General features: G+C 42.5%; 2 protein-coding genes across 3 annotated transcripts in view; one reads left to right on the forward strand and one right to left on the reverse strand.

Moving 5' to 3' along the window:
- The first annotated feature begins 1,654 nt into the window (after nucleotides 1-1,654).
- Nucleotides 1,655-11,555, forward strand: LOC126375189 (protein phosphatase 1 regulatory subunit 12A). 2 transcript variants are annotated; one of them, XM_050022054.1, is made up of 8 exons: nucleotides 1,655-1,958; nucleotides 3,228-3,507; nucleotides 6,154-6,287; nucleotides 6,840-7,012; nucleotides 7,170-7,435; nucleotides 7,527-10,233; nucleotides 10,307-10,701; nucleotides 10,776-11,555. In XM_050022054.1, exons 1-8 carry the CDS (start codon nucleotides 1,725-1,727, stop codon nucleotides 11,066-11,068), a joined length of 4,482 nt encoding a protein of 1,493 aa, XP_049878011.1. In that variant the 5' UTR covers nucleotides 1,655-1,724; the 3' UTR covers nucleotides 11,069-11,555. The 2 variants fall into 2 exon arrangements, with proteins under 2 accessions (XP_049878011.1, XP_049878013.1); XM_050022056.1 differs by having other exon boundaries at nucleotides 1,809-1,958; nucleotides 3,238-3,507.
- A 166-nt stretch (nucleotides 11,556-11,721) lies between these two features.
- Nucleotides 11,722-26,737, reverse strand: part of LOC126375118 (dynein beta chain, ciliary-like) — a 48,045-nt gene continuing 33,029 nt past the window's right edge. The window contains exons 60-85 of the mRNA XM_050021959.1: nucleotides 26,563-26,674; nucleotides 26,058-26,320; nucleotides 25,498-25,578; nucleotides 25,034-25,249; nucleotides 24,528-24,676; nucleotides 24,040-24,199; nucleotides 23,635-23,801; nucleotides 23,083-23,284; nucleotides 22,707-22,837; nucleotides 22,284-22,568; nucleotides 21,979-22,162; nucleotides 21,791-21,862; nucleotides 20,374-20,555; nucleotides 20,040-20,171; nucleotides 19,823-19,955; nucleotides 18,976-19,202; nucleotides 18,044-18,167; nucleotides 17,387-17,523; nucleotides 16,788-16,983; nucleotides 16,175-16,348; nucleotides 15,961-16,029; nucleotides 15,680-15,862; nucleotides 14,836-15,009; nucleotides 14,278-14,426; nucleotides 12,209-12,403; nucleotides 11,722-11,880 (exon numbers count right to left, since the gene is read on the reverse strand). Coding sequence (XP_049877916.1) covers nucleotides 11,781-11,880; nucleotides 12,209-12,403; nucleotides 14,278-14,426; nucleotides 14,836-15,009; nucleotides 15,680-15,862; nucleotides 15,961-16,029; nucleotides 16,175-16,348; nucleotides 16,788-16,983; nucleotides 17,387-17,523; nucleotides 18,044-18,167; nucleotides 18,976-19,202; nucleotides 19,823-19,955; nucleotides 20,040-20,171; nucleotides 20,374-20,555; nucleotides 21,791-21,862; nucleotides 21,979-22,162; nucleotides 22,284-22,568; nucleotides 22,707-22,837; nucleotides 23,083-23,284; nucleotides 23,635-23,801; nucleotides 24,040-24,199; nucleotides 24,528-24,676; nucleotides 25,034-25,249; nucleotides 25,498-25,578; nucleotides 26,058-26,320; nucleotides 26,563-26,674 — 4,197 coding nt within the window. The 3' untranslated portion in view covers nucleotides 11,722-11,780. The remainder of the gene's footprint in view (nucleotides 11,881-12,208; nucleotides 12,404-14,277; nucleotides 14,427-14,835; nucleotides 15,010-15,679; nucleotides 15,863-15,960; nucleotides 16,030-16,174; nucleotides 16,349-16,787; nucleotides 16,984-17,386; nucleotides 17,524-18,043; nucleotides 18,168-18,975; nucleotides 19,203-19,822; nucleotides 19,956-20,039; nucleotides 20,172-20,373; nucleotides 20,556-21,790; nucleotides 21,863-21,978; nucleotides 22,163-22,283; nucleotides 22,569-22,706; nucleotides 22,838-23,082; nucleotides 23,285-23,634; nucleotides 23,802-24,039; nucleotides 24,200-24,527; nucleotides 24,677-25,033; nucleotides 25,250-25,497; nucleotides 25,579-26,057; nucleotides 26,321-26,562; nucleotides 26,675-26,737) is intronic.

Genomic DNA, 26,737 nt, shown 5'->3' on the forward strand with positions numbered 1-26,737 from the left:
GTTATGATGACCGGAATCCTCCAACGCGCGGCCAATGCCTTGGGCAAGTGGTTTCGCAAATGGAGAATCGAGGTAAACCCGGAGAAAAGTGCAGCGGTGTACTTTTCAAAGGGCTATTATAACACGCCACGGTCACGCCGTCAACTTAAAGTCATTACGATGTTTGGCAAGCCGATCCCTTGGGAGGAGCAAGTCAAATATCTCGGCGTAGTCTTAGATAGACGTCTTACTTTCAAGGCCCATATCAAACGAGTGCGCGATCGCGCCGCGTTTGTAATGGGCCGTCTTCATTGTCTCCTTAACAAGCGAAGTAAATTGTCCCTTAGGAATAAGGTGAAAATCTACACGACTTGCATCCGTCCGATCATGACCTATGCAGGGGTAGTTTTCGCTCACGCGAGCCCCTCTCAAATTCACCGTCTACAGGTAATACAAAATCGTTTCATGCGGAAAGCCACGGGAGCTCCGTGGTTCCTTCGCAATGAAAATCTGCACATTGACCTAGGTCTGCCAACCATTGCCCAATGGCTCAAATTAGCTTCCAAACGTTTTTTCGATTCTGCTCCGCACCACCCAAATCCCCTGGTAGTTGCGGCTTCCGAATACATCCCGCTTAGGGACGGTACTGAAAAGTATCGGCGTCCGAAGGACGTAATATACGATCCCGACGACCCGATTACCCTAGCCATAGAGGCAGCCAATCAGCTCGCGACACCAAACACTTCAGGACCCCGATACCGACCCCGCCGGCGTGGTCGACGATTTCCCTCATTCAGCGCTTATCGCTATCGACCCACTAGGGTCGATTAATTCTTTCAAATATTTTTCCTCTCAGACGACGCCCTGAGCCGAGGTTCGCGCCCAACTGGGCACCCTCAGGCCTGTTGTCTTAAACGTTGTACCGGGTGAGAGCCTTCAGCGCTCCCCATTTGTCCGGCCAAGTAGTTAGTGCCATCTGCGGCAAATCTACAATAAGTCACGTCAAAAAAAAAAAAAAAAAAAAAAAAAAAAAAAAAAAAAAAAAAAAAAAAAAAAAAAAAAAAAAAGGCCCCTGAAGTTAATGCGTCGATGACTTCAGCCAACTTTGACATTTCGTGATACCAGCCCACGGTTACGGTCAGCCCCATGATTCACGTTATGACGTGAATCATCAACGTCAACGTTACGTCATAACGTTATTTGAAAGCGAATCACGGCACATTCCAGCATTTCCCCAAGCAACGTGTTCTGAAGGTATCTAAGGCTCTTCTTCTTAAACTTCTAGCTAATACCTAGCACAATAAAGAATAAAGAAGGAAAAGAAGAAAATTATACAAAGTTAAGCTAACAGTTCTAAAACTTTTCAAAAATATGTTAAAACTAGTAACTATAATTGTTTACACAACCTAAACAAAAAGTCTGCAAAAGTTTTAATGAAATAGAAAACATCGTGTGTTGTTCAATATTCCGTACAATAGAACTTTTCAAAGCTACGGTAACAATTATTTAACGGCGGCTATGTACGAAACAGTGACCTGTTTTTGCGCAATAAGTTAATAGATTAGGCGTCGCTACTCGCTGGGCGGTCGGGCGCCGGGCGCCGGGCGCCGGGCGGGTGTTGCGTGCGGCCGGGGGCGGGCAGCGGCGGCGGCCAGCGGGCAGTCGGCCCGCCGCGTCCGCCGCGCCCGCCCGCGCGCCCTGCCGCAGCCGCACACATGCCGCACCGCCCGCTCTAACCCTCTGTTATGGACAAGCGCGCCGCCAGCGGCCGGGGCGAGCCCATCCCGAGCATCCTCAAGAAGCCCAAGAGCCGGCGTAAGGGCGACCTCCTCGACAAGCGGTCCAAGATCAAGCGCGAGAAGGTGGAGGGCTCCCGGGGCGAGGATGTGAGCGCGCCGCTGCCGCAGGGCTGCACGCCGCTCATGTACGCCTGCCAGCAGGCCGACTACAAGGCCGTCGTCGACATACTCAACAAGGATGTGAGTTCGACGACACCGCTCGGTGGTTCCGGCAAACGCAGCACCATTAATCATTAGTTACATTAGAGAATTACTAATAACGAGAAATCCCATTTCGGCATGTCATTGTTTGCATGTTAAAGCACATTAATTTTGATTAGAGGTTCATCCTAGCGAAGACAATGGAATGAGAAAATAATGCAAGTGGCAGGATGCTTTATATTTTCCGATGCATTAAATCACGTGCAGCTCGCGATTACGGAAGCTATGAACCGAGAAAGCATCGTTGAAGGCAGTTCGCGCCGCCGCCGCACGCGATGTTACGCTCGACCATCACCTCTTTCGACTGTAAACAACACGCTCCATATAATAGCTTCGCTAATATTTTCACACTGATTGTTCCCATAAATCATTTGGCCATGACACCATGAAAAATTACTGTTGAAATTAATTGCAATATACAATAGCAAACAAAGTCCTATTATGAAACTGAATAAGCTGCAGAAATAACTGAACAAGTCAAATTTAAGGAAAAGAATCCATCCGAAATCACGTAGCGTGCGGCGGTGTTTTGAGGCTTTCAAACTGAAAGCTTTTAAGGAAATGCACCTGAAGCGGGGCGAGGCGAAGGAATCCAATCAATAGGTGTTGAATCGGTGTAGCTAGAGCTGCTACACAAAGGGGGTTCTCACACACGAGTGGGGGACGATTACCGGCGGCACACGTGCTCGTCACATACTGTTTGCCTTGTTAAGTATTCAGAGGGGTTCATTCCTAGAACATGTCCGACAACACAGAGTGAGAAATAACATGAAACGCGCGCAACACCATTACTCATATTCCATTAGCCGTCATTTTACTTTTCAAATAGCGCCGTTGTACCGCTGAAAAACTTCGCAAAAATTAAAAGCTGTTACGGTGGGGATCATTTCGTGCTGAATCATTAATCACTAGCCATAGCACATTCAGGTAGCAAGCACACTATTATCCATGCAAAAAATGGAACATAGACTTCTATGATAGGGAGAACTTTTGAAAAAATATTTTTACTTCATTGATAAAACTATTTGCTGTTAAATAAAATATGTAACGTAAATACCATACATGTGGTGATAATCATCAGTTACCTCTGTCGGTCTCCGGCCAAGTTACGTGAAAGACAATTAATGACGCTCTTACCTACAACTACAGCCCGTCTCATTTTGGGACATAGTCCTCCCTATTATTATCTGGAAACCTGCAGTAGGAGACTATCAGTGTCAGTACGATGTAAGCATATCTGATCACCAGCCGTCATCAGTCCGCGTGCGTGACCGCGGCTTGCGCTGCGCGCTGCACTACTGCGCGTCGAGCGGCGCGGGCGCGAGCCAGGCGGCCCGCGCGGCGTGCGCGGACCGCGTGGTCATGGCGGCGCCGGCGCTGGCGGGCGCGCGGGACGCCGACGGGCTCACGCCGCTGCACCTGGCCGTGGTGCACGGGAACGTGCCGCTCGTGCAGACATTGCTGGCCGCCGGCGCCGACGTCAACGCCAGGGATGACGAACACCACACTGTTGTGCATTGGGCTACTGGTAAGTTTTTATTTACAGTGATTTCTGCAAGTATACAGGGTGTTAGTGACATCGTAACGAACACTCAGAGGGATGATTCAGACCATGATTCTGAGTTAATATCAAGTGGAATTTTCCGTCGCAAAATTCATGTTATTTTTTTAGTTTTTTTAATTATTTTCAATTCTATACTTTTGCGACGGAAAATTCCACTTGATATTAACTCAGAATAATCAGCTGAATCATCCCTCTCAGTATTCGTTACGATGTCACTTACACCCCATACAAGTACATACAGTAGCCATACAAGTAGGTATGGGTGTTAGTGACACTGTAACGAATACTGAAGGGGATGATTCAGACCATGATTCTGAGTCGATATCAAGTGGAATTTCTTGTCGGAGAAGTCATAAAAATTTTAGAGCTTATTTAAATTATTTTCCGTTTTATACTTTTGCGACGGAAAATTCCACTTAATATCAACTCAGAATTATGGCCTGAATCATCCCTCAAAGTTTTCGTTACGATGTCACTAACACCCTGTATAGATGAAACTGAAAATAATATCGGAGCTGTTGATGCTGAGACGAGAAAGATGTCTTGAAACGAAGACTTTTCGATAACACAAGTTTTGAAAACGCGAACTACGAGTGAGCATAACTTCACTATGAAGCAATTTGCATGTGCGTTCTAAGACAGATTAGAGTGAGGTGTTATCTAACTGGTGTCACTCCGAGTGCGGTGCGGTTATCACCTCATCGCGGGCTGACTGCGCGCCGGCACGCCACCAATTTACCTATTAGTTACCGACCCCCTCAGCCTCATGTCAATCATAAACTTACCGCATAAACCCTTCTTTGTTGCTAGCAGCAGCTCATGAACTACAATCTATCAAAATCAAAATCAATTTGGCTATGTACCAATTTCACAAATCAATAGACAATTTTCCATTACAAAATGTGTACCTTTCAAGGCTTCTGTTTGTTTTGATGGTATTGTCACCATGCCCCTGTGAGGTTGATCGTTTTATTAAATGCACGTGTCTACCCAATAATTCAAGTTATAACTTTTTTGTCCTTGAGGTAGGTTTCGTGTTTCGAGACCGGAGGAATTTATGTATATGTAATTTTTACTTGGTATAGCTCCTTCCTAGGTAGTTCTAAATATATTTTTAACCTTGTAAGGTAATGTAATGCTAAATAGCGACATGACACACCACAATAACGTATGTGGCAAGGCCATTATGTTCCGGCGTCTCCATGCCTCGGATGTCCGACGGTAAAGCTGACCTTTCCCTTCCTTCCTCACATAAGGTCTACGGCTGTCCGCTTTACACTTTATGTAATACCATAACGTTATTAGAGTCCACGGAATAGTTTGGTATAAAGTTTTTTTTTTTACATCTATTTTTAAATAAGTCGTATACGATTGTAACATGTATGTATGCTTTGTACGAGTTTTCTTTGTTACAGTCACGTTCATAAAACAGTACCTAAGTAATATTCATTTACTTTTGATAAGTACTGAAACGTGCAGATTGATAAGCAGTCCTCGTGGCTAATGCCTCGGTGCTGAGCAGCTCAAGGTTTCTAGATTTCACACAAAAGCTCTTTTTGATTACGCATTGTAATATTTGTAATGCCCAAGTCGTGGTATGAGTAATGTTGTGGTGTGTGGTGGCGGTCGGTGGATATTTAGGGGGTGCGCGTGTCCGGTATTGACCGGCCAGAAGGTCTGCCCTTGAACCGCCGTCTATCTAGACCTAGATATAAGAACCTAGTATTGGAAAGGTCACATTTGACTGATGGCTCGATGTTTTATTCAGGCTGACCAGACTCGAGGTCAAGTTGAGGTGATAACTCCAATTTGTCGGTCGTTGATGTTGATCGGAAAACGTTGACCTTCACAATTTGGAAAGCGTCGTAGTAACATTTATAAGCTCATGACTATATCCCAATCGGGATAATCAGAGGTACATCTATCGCAAGATAACCTAAGTATCCACACATCACAGAGCTTTTTATTAGAACAAGTTTGTTAGGCGTTGTAGTTCTTACATACTTCTTACTACGGGTTCTAGTCAGCCTTATTGCACATTCGCTCAAAATAGTAATGAACAATCCTAACACCTGTAAATACCCACGATTACGACAGAATAATCGATTGGGATCTGCAACTAAAGCGTAGGATAGGTTCAAATTTAGATATTTTATTGATATTTTTAACAATCTTCTTATCGTGTGGGTTGTGAGGTGGAATACCACCAACCTCATCAACCCTGGTGTCAGGTTTATTACCGAGCCGCCAAAGGCCGGTGACATGGCTCATGTAACGACTAAATACTTACATCAGTAAGTAGTAACCGGGACCAACGGCTTAACGTGCCTACCGAAGAACGGATCATCTTACTTTCAGACAATCAGGTAATCATCCTGTAATGTCCCCACTAGGATTCGAACCCGGGCCCTCCCGAGTCGTGAGTCCTACACTCAACCACTGGACCACGGAGGCCGTTATTTTAACAATTAGAAGTGATTGGCCTTTTTTAAACGGTTTTATTTTAGATATGAGAATTAATTCACTTATTATTTTGTACTACTCACTTACACCTAAAATAAACGTTTTATATTCTATTGTATTCTGTTGACGCGAGCTATAATATCACAGTGTGCGGCGAGGTGGGCGCGCTACGGGCCGTGCTGGCAGCGGGGGCGGAGGCCGCCACGCCCGACCAGCACGGCGGGTACCCGCTGCACTACGCCGCGCAGATGTGCGGAGCGCCCGCCGCCACTGACCACCAGGTAACCATTCATCTCCTTAGATGATTTTCATGTTATTATAACAACATAAGTACTATGAACAAATAGACTCACATTCGCTAAGGAGTTTTCTAAAAAAGCGTCCGAACCATGTTTTAAATACGCATTCATTAAGTTATGTAAATAGTATAAGTTCGTTCCCTCAAATAAAGATGTTACTTATGGCTGTTCAAATAAAGTGTTCGATTGTACATTGTCGTTACACGCCTTCGCTTGTGACAAGATGCGCCGCGGACACTTTTAAGACACACAGAGACTGGTTGCCTATTCGTTACACGAGGTCTATGGTGTAAAGACAACTTGTTCAACCTCTCTGGGGTCTCTCAAGACAACCTCTCTGGGGTGCAAACACTAGTCTAACGGCCTGCAGCGTAATGAACAATTGTTCACGAAAAACCTCTTCTAGATAATTTTCACGACAGCCAAAAGCGATTTCGCTTTATTTATCCGACTCAACAACAAAATTAGATAAGACGGCAGAAACTCTTAGTAAGATACAATAATTTTCGATGGTGTACTATTAACTTTGCGCAGTCTCGAGGAGCTGCACTAGAAGTCATGCGAGCACTGATCAAGGAGGGTGCAGCGCAAGTCGACGTGCGCGACGCGGACGGGCGCACGCCGCTGCTGTGGGCCGCGTCGGCGGGGTCGGCGGCTGCCGTGCTGGCGCTGCACCAGGCCGGCGCCAGAGTCGACGACGCGGATAGGTACACCCCACAATTCTAAGTTATTAATATTCGGAACGTTTACTGTATCCAAATGAATGAATAACTTCTGAGATGGTTTAATGAGAAGCGATATTTTTACCTTTTAATACCGATTTGAATTGTATGTCGAGCACTTATGGTTAATTTTTGTCTGCAGAGACGGCCTTACAGCATTACACTGCGCCGCGGCTCGAGGCCACACTGAAGCCCTAGAGACACTGGTAGGTCTGTGTGGGGCTCGCGTGGACGTGGCGGATTCTCACGGTTGTACTCCGCTCCACTACGCAGCAGCTTTGGGTCACGCTGACGCTACATCTGCGTTACTGCAGCACGGAGCTGACTCTCATCGCCAGGACAGACGTGGACGCAGCCCAGCACATACCGCTGCCGCCAAAGGACAAATCGAAACCGTGCGAATACTTGGTAAATCTTGATTTTCACTTGGTTCGTCCCCTTATGTACACAGCTCACCTCCAATGAACTATCAGGTCAATAATGAAAATTCACTTTGCAGGTGCCAGAGGAGCAAATTTATGGCTTCGTAATTCCAAGGGTGATTTGCCACTACACGAAGCTGTAGCATCAGGGAGGCGGGAATTAGTGAAATGGCTCCTAGATGGCAGACCTTCGCAAGTGAATGCAACTAATCACGAAGGCAGAACACCATTGCATATTGCTGCAGCAACTGACAATGCAGACTTATGTCGATTATTACTAGATCGTGGTGCAGAAGTTAATCCCGTAGCGAGGTCATCGAAGAATGAACCACTCACGCCTTTAGATTGTGCAACAAGCCGTGGCCATAGGTCGACAGCAAAATATCTTCAAATGCACGGCGGTCTCCCAGCTTCAAAGTTAGCGAACACTCAAATCGTAATCGACGGCGCTCCAATAACAGCTTTGCCAACACGAAGAGTCACCAGCACTAAAATTGACGTACGAGATAGAATAAGAATAGAAAAACGTGAAGTTGTAGAACTGTCAAGTCCCGTCCCAGAGCGACGACGTATTAAAGACAGGCATGAAAGTATTTCTAGTAGCTCGTCTTCCATTGACAGAAAATCTAGGAAAAGATCTGAAAACAGGTATTCAGATCGATATCACGACCGTAGAAAACGGCTGATGGAACCACAGAAAAGTTTCAGTGATGGCTATGACAGTGAGCACGAAGTACATAGCAGAGACCATTCCTACGATAGAAAACATCGTAAAGGTTCTAAGAAAAGTAGATCAAAAAGTGAACCGAGTGAATGTAGACGAAGTAAGAGTAGCGCCAAGCAACATCGACGTTATCGCTCTGGATCAGAAAGTTCATCAGGCTCAGAAAGTTATTCTGAGAAAAAGAAAAGTAAACGACACAGGAAACGAAGCAAAAGGAGGACTAGCTCAACCACGGAAAGCAGTAGCTCCGAATCCAGTGAAAGACGCAGCACAAAGCGTAAAGGAAAGAAAACATCTATCCATATTGAAAACGACGATGAGAAACAAAGTGTTAACATTATAAAATACAAAGGTGCTGAAAATGTACAAAGTGCTGGTGAAGGTAAACAAGACAACATTGAAGATGGAGCAGATCCTACCGTCGCTCCTGTAAAATCAGAAACTGATAAAGAAGATGGCCAGTTAGTTAAGAGCAAAACTCTTAGCGAAACAGAAACTGATACGCTTTCGGTGAAAACAAACATGATCGTAACGGAAGCTCAAATACATATGGAGCGTGCATCTAGCCAACAAGGAAGTTCTGAAATACATGTCACTGTAGATTCCTTAAATAATGTGTCTATAGAAACAGCTAATTTATCTTTAACACATAAAGACTTAAATGAAGAAACTAAATTAGATTCACAAACAGCACAGATCGCCGACGATACTAAAGTATTAGAGGGTACAATAGATACAACAGCTGCAGTGGAGTCTGACGTTCAGCCAAAAACACACGAAGCTGCCAATGAATCTACCTTAAAAGAGGAAATACCTATTACTGATGTAAACAAAACAGAAACTAAAGAAGCGGAATTAGTAAAATCTGAATCTACGACTGTAGACAGCACAGCAAAAGCGGGCGAAACATTGGCAGAATCTCAAAAACCGAGCAAAGATACTGAAAGCGCTGGAGCAAGTCCTACTCCAACTGGAGAAGCAAAAACTGCTGAATCATCTTCTAACTCTACTTTGGAAAGACATCGAAAAAGGTCATTCCAAGTACTTTCCGGGCCGGATGAACCGTCGGATGGAAAGCAAGGTGACTTAGAGACTTTCGGTACAGGTGGCAGCGAGCAAATAGATCGAGAGAAAAGTACATCTGTGTCTTTTGCGAATAAAGATGAAGTTTTTGAAAGTAAAGATTCGGATAAGTTATCTGATCATCCGATGGGCGAAGAAGTTCTACATGGTGAATTGGAAACTGATGATCAAATTCAAAATAATTTACAAAAAGATAGCAGTAGCAATACAATGAGTTCCGAAGAAAAAAGAAAAGAATATGCTTCGACTACTGGGAGTAGCAGCGAGTTAGCTGAGAAAGGTATTGTAACAGTTATTGACGGTGAAGTTACATCTAGTGATCGGGCTGTACAACAGGTTATCATGGAAAATGTAACCGACGATTACGATATTAATTTACCACTGGCGCAATCATCACCAAAATCTGTTAGGAAAACTTCTAAGGACAGTCAACTCGGCAGTAGAAAGAGCAGCATATATGAAACCGAAAGCTATAAAGTACTCTCTGACGTCGCTAGTGTACCTGATGCGAGTAGCCCAGGGATACTGAAAAAACGTTCTAAATTAGTGGAAGGTGCTCTAGAGGATGACAAAGAAGAGTCATTTGTTGATGATAGATTGGCGAAGGATGGTATATATGGCCGGATTCCAAGTGTGAGCGACAACGAATTATATAGTCATTCCGAAGCTAATGGGCGCCGAAAACGTTTTCGTAAAAAAGGTAGAGCTAAGAGTCGCTCAACGATAAGATCTAAAAGTGAGAATTCTGAGCGTGGGTATGAATCTAGCGGGTTAATGGATTCTGGCTTCGAACCGAGTCCGAGAGCTATTCAGCGCCGTATTATGAGTCCGCGACTTGCTGCTTACTATCAACAAAGGAACGCCAGCGGAAGGCACTCCGGAAAATTCGATAGCCGAATACCGGTGAGAAAACCAGGTGACAAACATGCGGTAGATATGAAGTCTGTTACACAACGAATTCAAACTAACATGAGACGGTGAGTATAAATAACTTTAGTTTAACTTTAGTTCATTCTGATATAATTAAATAATTCCCGTATTATTTCGCAGGTACTATTGTGAAAGGAAAATATTTCAGCATCTGTTAGAATTAAAACGTTTGCAAATAAGAACAAGTAAAACAAATGAGGCAGTTCTTGTCAAGAGAGCAATTGAGGAATACAACAAGTCCAGTTTGGCGAGTGTTGGTTTGGGTCCCTACAACAATCCCGACTTCTCTTTTAGCAGCTTCGAAAAATTTCTGTATGAAAGTCTAAGAAAATTGCAGAAAAGTGGCAAGAAACATCTGGACAACTTGCCTCTGAAACCGTTTGACTTTGATTACGGAGAAAGCGAACTTTACAAAATGAGCTCAATACCGGACAATCCTTGTCTTTGTACCAGCAAAACTCACCGATGTTTCCACGCGGTACACGCGTACACTGGAATACCATGTTCGGCGTACAGTGAGTAAATATATAACGTTATTATAACAGCAGCTTTTTGTCGAACTCATTAATAATTACAATATGTTTTTCAGTACCATTCAAATTGGATCATCACACGATGCCCAAACCCGCTACAGCGGGTCCCAGCACCAAGTCTAAAGGATTTCTTCCGAAGATAAACAACAAGCCACCGACTGGACCAGGGAAAGCCCACGTCACGCTGGAAGTGTCTCACGGAACGGAGCGACAACTAATTGCACTGCCAGCAGAGAAATTGGATAAGAATAAAAGATATTACGTCACTTTCACTGTAAAGGGGTCAGAGCCTCCTTCTGATAATGATAACTCGTCGCCGACGAACGCTAAAAGCGTGCGAAGTGGCTAGTTCTGGAGCTTAGATATATTTGAAAGTAAGAAAAAAATATATAGGAGGCGTCAATCACTGCCAGGTTAATATTTATAATTCCTAAAAATTAATTTATTAAATTATGCACCACAGTATTAAATAATTAAAATAAATATTTATTGTGATCAGACTGAAACAATCCGTCCATTTCAGATGAACGAAAGTATATTAACCATAGATTTAATATACTGAGTATAATATATTAAATCTATGATATTAACTATATTTTTTCTATACGTATAAATCTAAAATATAGTAAATGTTATATATTTTAAAATATCAGAATACATATTGAATTTATCTTCGATATTTTGTGTTGTACAACAATGATTGTGTAGTCTTCCCATTGAAATTTTAGCAAAATATTGCACTGAAATTGTAATGATTATTCCATCTTAAAATGATAAAAGATTTCAGCACAAAAAAAAAATAGAATACTCAAAGAATACTGTAGATTTTGTCAATAAAACATATTTCAAAAATGCTTGCTTTTAAATTTTTGTTCTTCAAGAAAACAATTAAGTTATATAAAAACACATTTATTAGTCTAATAAATATAGAAATAACAATGATAAATAAATTATTTTACAAATATTACTAAAAACGATTATTAAAAAACTAGATAGGAAGAAAGAGCATAAATACTTGCACATCAGAAGCTGGTAACTAGGAGGCGAAATGCGGGATAGAGTTAGACGCCGAGCAACAGAGCGACGCCGGCCAGTGTCCAACGAGTGGGTTTGTCCTTCGTCTTCAGGTTGAACGTCCACACGAACGTTGGGCCGCGCATGCTGTACAAACAATCACGCGATATATATAAATGTGGTACATTCTAATAGATCGTAGACTATACTTTGTTACAAACGCCTGAACCTGTATAAGAATTAGGAGTACTCCGTCAGGGGTAACGGGTCTCCGTTGAGTGAATCCTACCCAAAAGCAGTAAGCAACTGTGGTAGCTGTGTAAAATCAACCAATCTCAGCAGCGTAAGATCGAGAGAGAAGATGCCTGTCGCTCACTTTCTCGCGGTGATTGGGTCGATTCTTGCACATCTCCGCATACGAAATATGGGCAAATAAAATGTAGTAATTGACAGTGACATAAGTAAACGCACTAACCGAATCTTGTAGACAGGGCACTCGTACACATTACGCGTGTCCTGCTTGTCCTGTGTGACGGCCTTGACGTAGATGACGGGCATCATGGGGAACAGCTCCATCATGCGGGACTCCACGATTCCACCCGTCACCGTGTCCCAGCGCGCGCCCTCCATGTACAGCCCGTGGATGTTTGCGCCCTCACGCGGCGGCGCGCTATTAACCGATATTATGTTTTAAAATTGAGTAATAACAGGCCCACATTGATAGCGCAAATGTTCATGTGTGTCTTTAATGTAGTTAGTCATATTGCTATCTAGATAACTTGAGACTAACTCATAGTCCAGTGGGAAGGATTGTATACATCTATTCTATTTCAGTCTTCTATTTCAGTAGGATTTACAAGCACAGGTCTGGAGAATGTATCTACGAGGGGAGGTCAAAAAGTTCGCGGAATGGAGGGGTTGGAGGAGGTTGGTTTGCTCGTACAGGTAGCCGCTAGTTGCACACCTCATTAACAGTATATGTACCAAGTTTGAAGCAAATCGGGTCATTAACGTTTGAACTATCGACCAGCAAACAAGTGAATCGGGAAGAACTCAGCGAATATGGAGAAAATTGAACACCGCGCCGTCATTAAGTTCCTCACCAAGCAAGGAAAATCCGCTCAGACGATTTTTCAAGAGCTGTTAGCAGTTTACGCGGACTCTGCCCCTGGTAAAACCATGGTTTACAAGTGGCATAGTCTTTTCAAGCAAGGAAGAGAGTCGATTGAAGATGACCCCCGCTCCGGACGGCCCATTGAGGCCACCACACCGGAAATCATCGAAAAAGTAGAGAAACTTGTATTAGAAGATACCCGCTTGAAGAAGAAGCACCTTGCAGCAATGGTCGGTGTATCCGAAACAAGTATTTTAAATATCCTACATCAACATCTTGGGATGACTAAGGTCAGCGCAAGATGGGTTCCAAGAATGCTCACGCCACTTCAAAAAAGCGAGCGTGTCGAGTGTTCTCGCCAGTTTTTAGAGCTCTGTGAAGAGAATAAGGAAGAAGTTATGGCCCGGATTGTTACTGGAGATGAAACCTGGGTTCACCACTATGAACCTGAGTCGAAGCAAGAGTCGATGCAGTGGCATAAAAAAAGGCACACCTCCTCCAAAGAAGTTTAAGGTGTCACAATCGGCCGGAAAGATCATGGCCACTATTTTTTGGGATACAGAAGGTATTTTGCTGATTGATTATAAAGATCGTGGTGTGACTATAACGGGACATTACTACGCTTCTTTACTGGATAGATTGAAAGAGGCTATCAAGGAAAAAAGAAGAGGAAAGCTGTCAAGAGGTGTGCTCCTTTTGCACGACAACTCACCCGTCCACACGTGCCATGTTGCGACGGCTGCCATTCACCGATGCGGGTTCGAAAAATTAAACCACCCGCCTTACAGTCCAGACTTGGCCCCCAGCGATTATTATTTGTTCCCAAAAATGAAAAAGGAACTGCGTGGACGAAAATTTGGCGATGATGAAGAAGTCAAGTCTGCAATTTCGGCCTATTTTGACAGCAAAGAGAAATCTTTTTTTTATGATGGAATAAACAAATTATTTGATAGATCCGGAAAATGTGTTAAGGTTAAGGGAGAATATATTGAAAAGGAAAAATAGTTTCGTGTTTAATTTCGACCCCCTTCCCCCTCATTCCGCGAACTTTTTGACCTCCCCTCGTATATACAGGCTGTTAGTGACATCGTAACGAATCCTCAGGGGGATGATTCAGACCATCATCCTGAGTTAATGTCAAGTGGAATTATCGCAAAATTCATGATATCTTTTAGTAGTTGCACTTGATATCAACTCAAAATCTCAAAATCATCCCTCAAAGTTTTCGTTACGACGTCACTCACATTCTGTAATGAATTGCTGTTCGTTAGTCTCGCTAAAACTTGAGAACGGCTGAAACTATTTGCCTAATTTTAGTCTTGAAATGTTGAAGTACAGGGAAGGTGTGTAAACGATGAGCAAGTATGGGTGTGAAAAGGATGATACGAAGTTCACAGGGTCATCTTTTTATGTTATAATATGATACTTACTTGAAGTCTTGTCTACTCTTCTTGGTGACGTCACAGTTGAGGCACATCTTGTCGAGCGGCCACTCGTTTTTGCGGGCCGTCTGTTGCATGATGGCCGTGAGGAACGACTGCGGGTTGAAGAACCCGGCCAGCCACACCGCCGGGGGCAGCTGCATACATATAAATTAACAAACTTAGTGATGATATCGCGTTCACAAGTTTCCTCAAGGTCTATTGCGTTGATGTAGGCTGCAATATGACGATGACCAATTGATTACGCAGTAGTTACTATTCTGTGATTATTAAGTCAAACCGAAACAGGTCCTGAAATTAGGTTGGCACTAGATATATTTGAAACATATTTATTCCGACATGATAGGAGGTGATAGGAGTCACGAGTTCGATTTCCATTTGAGTGTAGACCAAACCATTCTCTTAACAATTCCATTCATTTTTCGTTGTGTCTTTTAACCATTGCGCTCTCGGCGAAATCATTAAGGTAATTTATGATATAAACCGTAAATATAAGGTTCTTCTTCATCCACGACATAACATACTACTTTATCTAAAAAGACGCACATTGAAGTCTCCGGACCAGTTCTCAAGCTCGACGAGCCGCATGCAGAGGTCTGAGAACCAGGAGGCGAGCCCGAGCAGACTCGGGTATGCGAGGGCGGTCCACGACGCCGGCACGTTGTCCATGAACAACGACTCCATCAAGTCCTCCATGGCGCTGCTGATCGTCAACTCGCCCTGGACAAATAGTAGGAAATTAGTAAATAAAGCAAGTAAGATGAGCAGGACTATCTAATCGGTTAGGAACATATAAATAGACAGTGTATCTGCCATTCACTCAGGCACCGTGGTCTATCTGGATGCTTCCCCAACGGTTTGATGGGTTATCTCTTACGTTCGACGCAAAATATGGTTGGTTAGCTCTGTCTTTAAATTCAAATTCAAATTCAAAAATATCTTTATTCAGTAGGTAACATAGTTACACTTTGAATCGTCAATTTTACATAACGAACGTCTCATCCGCCTAAAACTACTGCAGCTTCTCACAACCTGTATAGCCGGGGAAAAGAAGCTGCAAGAAAAACCTCGGCACAGGGCCCTAGACGTTCTTTAAAAAAATAAACATAAAATATTGGTATAAAATTGAGTAATTTAGCTGCCTAATATCAGTTCTCAGACAGTTAATCCCATGCATTCATATCTTCTAAATAATCACTAACTTTGACCTCACAACCCACACCAGAGAAGGAGAATACATAAAATAGACGTAGACTTGCAGACAATGACCCACTAATGCCATCAGATGCTCGTGTTTAACATATTTGTTAAATACTTTATTAACTATTTTTATATCAGGTGAGTTATCTCACAAGAACATCTAGTCAAAAGAGAATTTCTATCTCATTACCTTAAGGCCGAGTTCAAGTTCCTTTAGCGAACGTCTGATCTCCCCCATGAGGCGGTTCATGCGCTCACACTCCTGCAGCGCCACGATAGTGAACGGCGTTAGATCTTCCATCTTCGCCATAAGCTCAGCCAAGTTAAACGGCTCGGGGGCGCGGTCCATAATTTCTTCCAGTATACCTCTTACCTGTTGGAGATTTTTATTAGGTTTTAGTAAGTCATCTCTTGGGTGATAGACGAAGGCAACAAACACCCTTACACTATTAACAATTAATTATAACATACCGTCTCTTCTTTACTTGCTCCGCCGCCGGCTGCAGCACCTGCATCGCGGGGTTGCATTTCAAATACCACCTAGGGAATAAAATGACGCGTAAAGTAAAGACTTCAATGCATCTATAACAAAGCAATATTTTCTGTTTTGGCAATCAGTTTACCAGTATTTTTTTATATTATTTAAAATCTGCTAAATTGCTAAACACAAGCTTTTCTAAATTACCTTAGCCAAACGCTCAGAAACAGTGGTAAGGTATCCGATTTCAGCGTTGGGGTGCAGGCCGTAGAGGTAGGGTGTCTCGTCGGGCAGGAAGTCGTCGATGTACTGGTGATACCCTTGGTAATCAGAGTTAGGCGGGGACACGAAGCCGACCGCTAACTGCGCCTCACCATCCACCTAAACAAAATACACTGATTTAAACAACGATCGGTAGAGTAGGCGCTGGATGACAACCTAATCAGATGAGATATTTTTTTCAAAACGTCAAAACGGACAGTTTGTATGACAATACAAAATGGTGAATTCATCAATAAACATTCATCAATTTATAAACAAGTATACATCTTGTCGTAGTTAGGCGACAGCATTTACGTAATCACCAGACTACGGTACCTGTTTGCTTTTATATAATCGCTTTTGTACATTTCTGTTGTTGATCGTTTCAGTTTCATTAGTTTCAAGACTTTCATTAGGTAATCACAATCTTATTCAAACTCCGCGCAGTCGCGGCACCTCAAGAAGACCTAATTGAAACTTCTGTGAAGAAACTAAGCAGACGAGCCTATTGTAATCGCACGTGTTATATAAGCTGTCTAGGCAATGACTAGTAACTCACGAGTTCTGGCTGCATGTATTCGAGCAGGAAGGTGCGGCAGAGACGACGATCCCAATCATCGGTGATATGGCCACCATACATGATCTCTCCGAACAAGTAGCGCAGATCCTCCCACGGCACTCGCGGGTTTGCCTCCAGGTAGTTGAACAACACATACACACAGATCGTCAAGTCACCGAAGTTGAACGGATAAGATCTGGTAAAGGAATAACACACATAATAAGTCATACCGTCATGCATGTGCATCCGTAGCAGGACCGGAAGTATGGACGATGAATGCCCCCTAATTTGCTGGTGCTGAATAAGGAAATGCTTTTTAAAATACCAGCTCCTACGAATAAATAATTTATTCGTAGACCAGCTCTCATAATGTTTACATTTGGTTGTGTACATTTGAACTGCTCTAAGTGTGGCTTTTCAAATATATAAGCTGATAACCTTTCATGGTAGGCACTGTTCATCATATCCATCTAGGAACGAATATCAGGCGTGGCTGCGGGTTGATGTATGGATTATATGTATACATATATGTTAATTTGAACTGTGATCATTTTAGAAAAAATAAACCCTAATAGCCCTAATCATTCATTCGTTCATACCTGTTCCATCCTTGGGGCCCGAACTTGCGTCTCTCGGCAACGACAGCGTGGAAGTAGCAGAGCGCAAACAGCACGGCCTTGAACTCTGCCTCCTTGCTGCACATCTCCAACGTCTCTTGGGTGAAGTTGTCTAGCGACTGTGGACCGACAACAGGCTACATAACAACGTAGTCAAATGACCTATTGAGCGACAAGGATTTTTTTGGCACGTGGCCATAATTGAAACTAATGTCACATCCTAAGAAAACTGAATTTTTGGCAGTTGTTGAAGAAGAAGAATGTATGGAGCTGGTGCACACCAGCACCCTCCTGTCATAGTCATTTAAGTGCGGCAAAACCCTTGTCAATCTTCGCACAAAATTGTTGTTCGAAGTGTAAAATTGGTTCAAACTATTTAAGAGGTTAGTGGGCCACTGATTAATCCCTCGAACTCGTTACTACTGGTGCGTGTTAGGGTTCGAACATTCTGGAGCTGATGACAGATTTCGAAAGTTTAAAATTCACTGCAAATGTTTACACGCCAAACAGATCCCCCAAACCGCAGGCATCTCATGGTCTGTAGGTATCGCCGAAGTCGTAGGTTAGTGTCAAGTTACTTTTCCAGGGGCACTACTACGATACTAAGAAAACGTTATTGCTATGAATTGTGTCAAAGACCTTATGCAAGTTGGCCCACATCCCGCTAGGCGGCTCGTTGGTGATCTTGATAGCAGACTCTAGAATGCCCTGTGGGATGATGTGGTACTCTGCTGACGCGGCCGGTTCTGCACTCAGGAACAATCTGGGAGGAAAACCAGTTAATTTATTCAACATTCAACAAACATACATTATTTACATAAGCGATATCTATATTACAGCACAACTAGCAACCGTATTGTTCTACAACAATTTCTTCTAGGCAACCAGTGGCAGGAAATGGTAAAAAATATATTAGTATCAATGTAAAACTTGTTTTGAAAAAAAAAAAAGTCGCCTAGTAAGTAGTAGTACTAGTTACTTATGTTGAATTTGTTGTTATTTAATAGGTGATTTAGAGGTATTGGTGCAGTTCCCAAATTGTCATAGGTAGGTATATGATTTAGGTATTGCGTATGCGTTCAACCGCTCTGTGCCCGGTGGCTTGTGGAACCTGTCCATTTTAGCAGCGCGTACTTTTTTCATCTCGTCGTAACTTTTAAAATATTCGTCCAAATTATGTAGGACACAAAGTTTATGTACTTAATTTAAATATTCTAATCTAGCCTACAAGATCCTACTGCTGGGCAAAGGCCTCTCCTTCCTCTTTCCATTTTTCGCGGTCCTGTGCGTATTCCGGCCAGTCCCTCCGGCAAGCGTCCATGTCGTCACGCCATCTCTTTCGAGGTCTGCCACGACGCCTGTACCCGTCATGAGGCACCCAACGCGTGACGATATTGATAAAAATATCTATGTTGATAGGAATCAATTCGTTATTTCAATAAAATTAAGAAATATAGTCTCTCTCTCTCATAAATAAGAGAATAAGATATAGCTGATTTGTAATTATTTAAGAGAAAGATTTCCGCACTCATTAATTTCGCGTTTATAACATTAGTAGGATCTCAGTCTACCTGTACTGCGGCAGCGGATTTTCAAACATTTCCTCTTGTTTCTTCTCGAGAGCCGGCAACCACTTAGCAACCAAGTGGATGTTTTGCAGGATGACCCAGTGACCGTTGGCGGACGCAATGCCCATGGCCTCCTCGGCCACCACTTCCTGGCCCTGCCCCAGCGACACGATGTGGAAATTCTTCTTGTCCGTCGTGAAGCCGATCTTGCGACCAAGCCTCTCCAATTCCTGTACAAGAATATAAAGTATCGTCACATTTGATTACAGGGGATCTAAAAAGGCCACTTGTGACTTTTCGTGTGAAAGCAATTCTGCTATTTAACATTAAATTAATTAAACAGTATGGTTGATTTTATATTTACTCTATACGGACATAACGTACCTTCTGTGCATATTAGCCCTCCCAGATCCCCAGAATCAAAACGTTTTCTGTTGACATCAGTAAAGCATTTTTTGCAGTAATTTGCAGTAAGCAGTAATTTGGTATATATTATAATGTATATACACCATTAACACATGTTTATGGAGCACGATGTTTGTGCGTCACCCGACAGGGTCCACATAATACCAGCGTCGTGGTTCACGCCGCGACTTGTGCTGAGTGAGGCCCTTTTATCTCAGGACGTCCACCACCACCTTATGATCATTTCGACAAACATCCTGCTTTTTTTGTAATTGTTTTAGTGGATAGATATGATGTTGTTGTCTTATTTTTTTTGTATGTGGCGTCCTTTTATAATAAACTTTTTCTATTCTATTCTATTCTATTCATTTGTAAATCAGTCTAAATCTGTATCATGAGGACTAATTGATAAACAAATGCTGCTTATTCCTTAGAAACCAATTACCTTTAGAGGATCCACACCAGGCGATAGGATGAAGAACATGGCGGTGGTGCAATTAGACTCTTCAAACGACTTCGTTAGTGGAGGTGTTCTCGCCTCAACGAATTTCGTTCCCAGGTTCTCTTCACAGAACGCGCTATAAAAAGCATGCATTCCTCAATTTGTTATTCTAATAAATAATAGGTAAAAAGAAAACAGCGCTAGATAAAAAAAAACTTACTTAGAGGCGTATGACATTCTGTCGGGTCGCAAAGCTCGGATGATACACAGGCGCTGCAACGCCGTTTTGTTCTTCCACTCACCCGGCAGCTTGTCTCTCTCGGGAGCCTCACCGTCAGTGTACTTCTGCCATCTATAAGCACACTATTTATGATATTTCACATTCCTTTACCAACATAAGAGATAATACAAACCCAACTGTTAACGCTTATTCGAACTATCTAAATATATCTTACACAACTCCCGTGACTACATCTTCACACATTATCACACCTTTTTTATTCTGACTTACAATGTCACTCTTCGATAACTTCCTTACTTCCTAGCACATTTACCGTTTCGATGCGCCTTCGATATCCTTATCAAGATTTTCAAAAGCTTCCATTTTGGCAAGGGCGATGATGCCACCAAAGCTGTTGTTGGACAGCCAGGAGTATGGCGAAGGTTCCGGGGCCACAGCATACTTCAACAGGAAGTCCAACTCCTTCGGCTCGATCTTGCCGTCCGCTTGCAGCACCTAATACAAACAGCACGTTATATTCATAACAATTCTTTCAATCTTGTTGAGTTTATAGAATATAAACGGGAAGCAGTATTATTCCAATGTCTATCGATGAATGTTACGACCCTTGTTCATTGAAAAGTAGAGAAAGATAAAAAGAAGATGAGGGTGGGGAGGGGAGGAGGAGGAGGAGAGGGTTCTCCATTTTTACTCATAAATTTTTATGTAATAATTTACCATGGCATATTATTACTTATCCTATTATTAGTTACGCATAGTATTAATTTGTCATAACTTTTTAAGCATAATTTTGAAACTCATAACTACTATAAGCATAATAATTAATGACAATAATGGCCCCGATTCCTGCAGACATCTCTTAATTTTACTTTAAGTTATACCTGTCATTTTCTTATCCGCCGAAAAGGAAAGGGACGGATGATTGACAGCTCTTAATTTTAGGAAGAATGAGTAAATAAATGAATAACCCGGGCGAATTTTTAGACGGTTGTTTTAGATTTGTGCTTAAAATTGACGTGTGTTCCATAAATTTTATGCTTGTCGATTACCCGTCCCTTTCCTTTTCGGCGGATAAGAAAATGACAGATATAACCTAAAATAAAATTAGATGGTATTTACAGGAATTAGCACCATTGATATATAAGCATAATTATTATAAGCATAAACACTATACTCCGAATAAGAAAAGTTTTGGCACAACTTTGAACATTTTCGAAACTTACTTTTCCTTGGCTGCATTTGGTTCATGATTGTGACTTTTTATATTTTTTGGCACTATTTCATGCTGTTGGTCATCATTCAGTATACTTTTCGTATGTAAGAAACATGCCTTGTAACAATTATGACAAAAGACTATTATTCTAAAAAAGAATTATGGATACTTATTTATATGCGTATTAAATTTATACCAACAAATATTAGTCCAAAAATAAGTTATACCTTACAAACCAGTATTCCTAGATGTTATTATGGGAAAGTACTACTATGCTAAAAACGTTATGCAAAAAGATTATGATAATTAAAATTATGACAAAAACATTTATGCATTTTAAGAGAATCCCGGAGGAGAGAGATGTCGTGTGATCATTTCAGCCACACTTTTATTGTACTCACGTTTGACGTCTGCATGAGTCATGTTAGTAAACGCACAAAGATCTTTATGTAAAACATATTAAAAAAAGAAAAGCCGTATTTGTATCCTATTTTACGAGTTAAATCAGCAGGTTTACCTGAAGTGCAATCAGAAACAGGAACACAAGCTTGTCCCTCTCGAAGAGCCCTCTGCTCGTATACACGTACACCTACGATAAAGCGTAACTAGTAAAAACATGTGAAGTGACAAGTGAAACGCACAAATTGCAGTAGATAAATAGAAATTATCTCTAGAGATTGTCCTTAATCGTTAAAAAGTTTTTGCCTGGAAAGTGATGCTCTCTAGCAGATTGGCGACTCTTGACTCCAGGTCCTCGGCTGGGGGAGTCTTGGCAATGGCATCTTTGAACACGACGCTGTAAGCCTTTAGGGAGAACTGGTACATCGCGTTGATCTTGTGCAAGTCATTCAGGATGAAGTATAGAAGGGAGGCGCGGGTCGCCGCTCGCCTGTTTCGTACAACATATTATTATTATAAGTAACAATGCATTGACAAAGCATATACGTATATATTCAGGAGTCAAATTAAGCATTGAGACGAAACGTTATATTATTATATCTAGACGTTACCTGTACTTCTCCCTAGCCTCGTCAATCTTGAGGGAAGTGGTCTTGCCTTCTTCGACTTTAACCTCAATATCTGCGGCAGTCTTCTTGGTCGTCTCGAGGTTGATAACCAAAGCCGAGTCGCTAAGGATGTCAGGTCCAGCGGAAGACAGCCGCTTAAGCAAGTCGTCTTCCAGCGATTTCAGTGTGATCTTGAAGTCGTTCTGTTGTTTGGTCAGCCCTGCACGCAACGCTTCCAAATCTGGTCTCTCAGCCTTTACTACTTCACCTAGCAACTGTTCTTCTAGACTGTAGGCAATTAAATTAGAAAATATTTTTTTGTAATCAAAATAAGTACCATATATGTACGCGTAACCGCTAGTGAAGAGATTTAGGAGCCCCGCACTATAAGTACAATGAAACAGTAATAATAATAGGTACACTTACCCATCTCTGGTGACAGTAAAGTTAATAAGTGTGCACTGCGCCTGCATCTCGGGCTGGTAGTGAGGATTGGCCAGCTTCGTCTGGATGATGAACCGGAACGACTGGTTGAAGTCAATCTCTCTGTCGCCGATCTACGCCAACATTAATATAAAATTGCTGATGATCCGGCCTAAATAGTACATTAAGTGGAAAGTCGGTCGTCCCCGCAAACCGAACAAATCCTGTCCGAATCAGAAAAAAATCTCGATAATTCTTCTCTTTGTAAGTTTCTCTAAGCACGGGCGAGTGCTACGTAATACTCCATACCCCTCCGATTAATTGAGGAGAACCCTACGTCTAGTATCGGGACGTATAGTTGATGTTTATATGTCCGTACCTTAAGTACTCTCCCCTTGCGAATGAGCACGCGGCCCAGCAGCGGCTCCAGCACGGCGTCGACCGTCTCGCCGATGTTCTCCAACAGCACCACGTCTCCGTTGCTCACGGCGCGCTCGATGCGGTCCAAGTAGTTACGCTGCGTCAGTCTAATCACCACCAGCCCGTCCCCATAGCGAGACTTTATCCATTTTATGCCCTGCCTGCAATGCGTAAATCAGTGTGTCAGGAACTTCAAGACGAACTTTTTTATTAATAGAAGTGATCAATAGTTCATTGATACCTTGAAAACGTACTGCCTCCCATTAGAAAATGGCGTGAATGGAGGTCTTAACTTAGAAGGAAGTATGTACGGCTATAATTACAAATAATAAAATGATTTCGTGATTCGGAAAGCTAAGCCGCTGGTCCCGGGTAATACTAACTAAAGAATGTACGTAGGCGTTACACGAGGCATGTCGGCGGCTGCCTTTGGCGGTTCAATAGGTAATAACCCTAGCGTCAGGATTGCTGAAAATAGATCATCGACCTCACGCAAAAAAATTGTGCTCACAGTTGCGGGTCGATCATGAGCGGCCAGCGCGCAGAGTTGGTAAGGATGGTAGCGTTCTCTGTGCTCATGGTGTCGGTGGGCAGCCCCTCATTGTTCCAGCCCGCCACTTGCGCGTCGTCCGTCAACATCGACAGCGGGTCCAGGTCCGGTGTCGTCTCGATTTTTGGCTGGCGACGTAAATGTATTATTTTATCCCTGCTTGGATAGTTCAAATGAAGTTCAGTTATAAAGTTCCAGCTTGTTATACCGGAAGTATCATAACTTATGGCAAACCGCAAAGGTGGGTCATGCAACGACGGTGTTAGGGAATGAGATAGAAGTAACAATGGTTTACCGTTAAATTTAGCAAAAAAATAATAACAGCCTCTATTCATGGCCTCTATTATGATCCGTACAAATACTTACGTTAGTTTTTTGCAGCGTAGGTACCCAGTCCTCGTTGAGGAGCTGCTGTCGGTAGCGGCGCATGAAGCAGCCCACGTATGATATGAACGCCGTCACTAGCAACACGTCGCCCGGCAGCAGCACGCCGGACTCCTTCAGGTTCACCACCGTTTGAGACCAACTGATCAAAAACCGTTTATATTCATTAACGTAGAACACTTATGGAAAATCGAGATTCTATTTTACTTCTAATCTAGAATAATAATCTGCCACCACTTCTCCACTTCAGTTTCGGGAGAAGGCCTTACCGTGCCAAATAACTAGCGACCTCACGTCAAAGCTGTTACATAACAGCACATATTTGGTGGCTGGTTTACCTATCGCCAGATTGTGGGCGGAAATTACATCTACTAACTAGGGATAGGATCTACTGCTAAACCTACTGTATTTCAAATCATGTGTAATGAATTATAGCATAACATAAGATATGATGATTATAGCAAACTGACCGAATTTTCTCGGAAGCGAGTCCGTTGACGAGCCGATTGGCGAGGTCGATGGTAGCGGTGGTGGCGTCGGCTTCCGCCTGGCACTTCATCTTCTCGTTCACCGCCTCTTGGAACTGCTTCAGCAGAATGTCCAGTTTCTCTTCCAGTTCCTGCGGGCATGTAAACAGTCTCACTGGTGAGGTGTATCGGTTTTGTTCTACAGACATTTCCGAATAAAGGTCTTAATTTGAGGACGCGCCCATATACAAAAGGTGGTCAGTAATAGCTAGGGATACACCTCGGAATGTTAGGGACAGAGGAAATGGAATCCGTTTTGCGGTGGCCAGACACGCAGTTTTCAGGCCTTGAATTCAACCAAGTAACTAACACCGCAACTCTAGCACTGTGCGTACAACAATTTCTGTCAAACTCTCTTCGAGGAAGCAATGTGAAAGATAAATTGGTGGTAATTCACATTACAGATTGCTCATCAATTAAATAATGTTCACTGGCAGGTTACAACTCACTTTGATCTGATCAGTGAGGAAGGACAGCTTGTCCCTGGCGGCCTGCAGCTCTGCGTTGGCGGCATTGAGCGCGCGCCGCTTGGGCTCTACCACCACATATACGTCATAGAACTTGACGATGTTGATGACCCACGCGCACAGCCCCGCCGCCGCCGCCGACTTGGCCATTATGAACTCCGCGTTGAAGTCTTTGTCCTTGATGTACGGTTGCACCGCCTGGTAATTATAATCGGTACCGTTATGATGGCTCACAAAAATATTTTCCATAGTAATTTTCGAATTTATTTTCAAATTCATATTTAGATCATAAATGATATCTGATTTTCCCTTCCCGAGTTGGAAGGTCCGATAGGCAGTAGCTCTGTAAAAAACCGGACCTGTCAAATCTTCAAGTAAACGGAAACTCTAAAAACCGAAAAACGCTTAAGTAAAAAAAAATAAACAAACATTGTAATAATACATACTTTAATAACATCCGGATGAATATTCTCTTTGTCGTAGTAGACCAAGTCATACAGGAACTGATCAACTTTAGCCATCATCAACTGTAATTAAAACGAACCATTACATTTACAAAGTTACATTTACCATTACATTCTTCTTCTACTATCGTGTGGGTTGAGAGGTGGAGTACCAACCTCATCCACCACCATTACAATTATATAGTGTAACTACATTCTATATTACACCTCTTCAATTTCGCAAGAGGCGTTGCGTCTATTAAAAGTATCGTTCATTATAATCAATTAAAGTGATTCTTAAGTTTTCTACAAATTAGTATCTAAAAACCTTACTTAAACGTCAACAAGGGGGTCAAAAAGGCCACAACGAAGGTTTTTGACATTACTTGGGAACTTATTTTTATATAATACTGCGATATTGATATTTAGATGAATTGTTTCGATGTGGCGTTTTTATCCTGTATAGAAAAGTTCAAATCAAGACGTGGTTAAACAAAACACTTAGGCTAACTGGTGTCTCTGCAGGTGGGCAAATACCTCCCCTTGAAAATTTAAAACATTACCTTGCAAGACTTCCAGGATCTATCTTTGGGTATCTTTCCCTTCTTAGAGAACAGTACAAGCACAGCTGCGGTTACGTTGACGACGGCGTCTGGCGGAGAGCCAAATGACTTCAACTCCGTCAAGTTGTTCTTGTTCAATGTATTCAAGGCCTCCTGAGCCGCGAGCAACGCAGGCTCAGCTTTAGCCAAATCATCGGCGCAAATTTTAGCCTTGATCGTTACGTCCTCTTCAATCACTTTGACTTTCTTTTCCTCCTCAGCAGCTGTTAATGGTGTATGTTTTTGTTAAATTGTGTATCGACTAATAACAAAGATGCAAAGGCATTTCCTAAGGTAAGGGTGTTTCGCCTTAAGTTACTTGATCTTGACCCTACATTGAATGTAAAAAATAATAAATTAATGCTCAAAAACCTGAATTGTGAGTATTGCATCACTCATAAACGTAAGTAAAGTAGACAGGGTTGAACAAACCGATGTTCTGATTAAAACAAAGTTGATACGTTACCAAATGCTTTCTCCTTGGACACCTTCTCACTCTCCGCGCCCACTACTTCAATAAGTGCTTCTGCTGCCTTGTTTTTCTCTTTCAGGATTACTTCTTGATCTGCTAAAGTCACCTAGAATACAATCAAATAATTCAGTTGATTTAACTTTACTGTCTTTCGCAAATAACATTGTAA

Source organism: Pectinophora gossypiella, chromosome 18 (genome assembly GCF_024362695.1).
Source record: "Pectinophora gossypiella chromosome 18, ilPecGoss1.1, whole genome shotgun sequence".
Lineage (NCBI taxonomy): Eukaryota > Metazoa > Arthropoda > Insecta > Lepidoptera > Gelechiidae > Pectinophora > Pectinophora gossypiella.

Excerpts from the sequence above, each read along its gene's own strand:
- LOC126375189 (XM_050022054.1), top strand. The coding sequence starts at position 1,725 with ATGGACAAGCGCGCCGCCAGCGGCCGGGGCGAGCCCATCCCGAGCATC. Across the intron at positions 1,959-3,227 it reads TCGACATACTCAACAAGGAT|CCGTCATCAGTCCGCGTGCG; the intron begins GTGAGTTCGACG and ends TCTGATCACCAG. Across the intron at positions 10,234-10,306 it reads ATTCAAACTAACATGAGACG|GTACTATTGTGAAAGGAAAA; the intron begins GTGAGTATAAAT and ends ATTATTTCGCAG.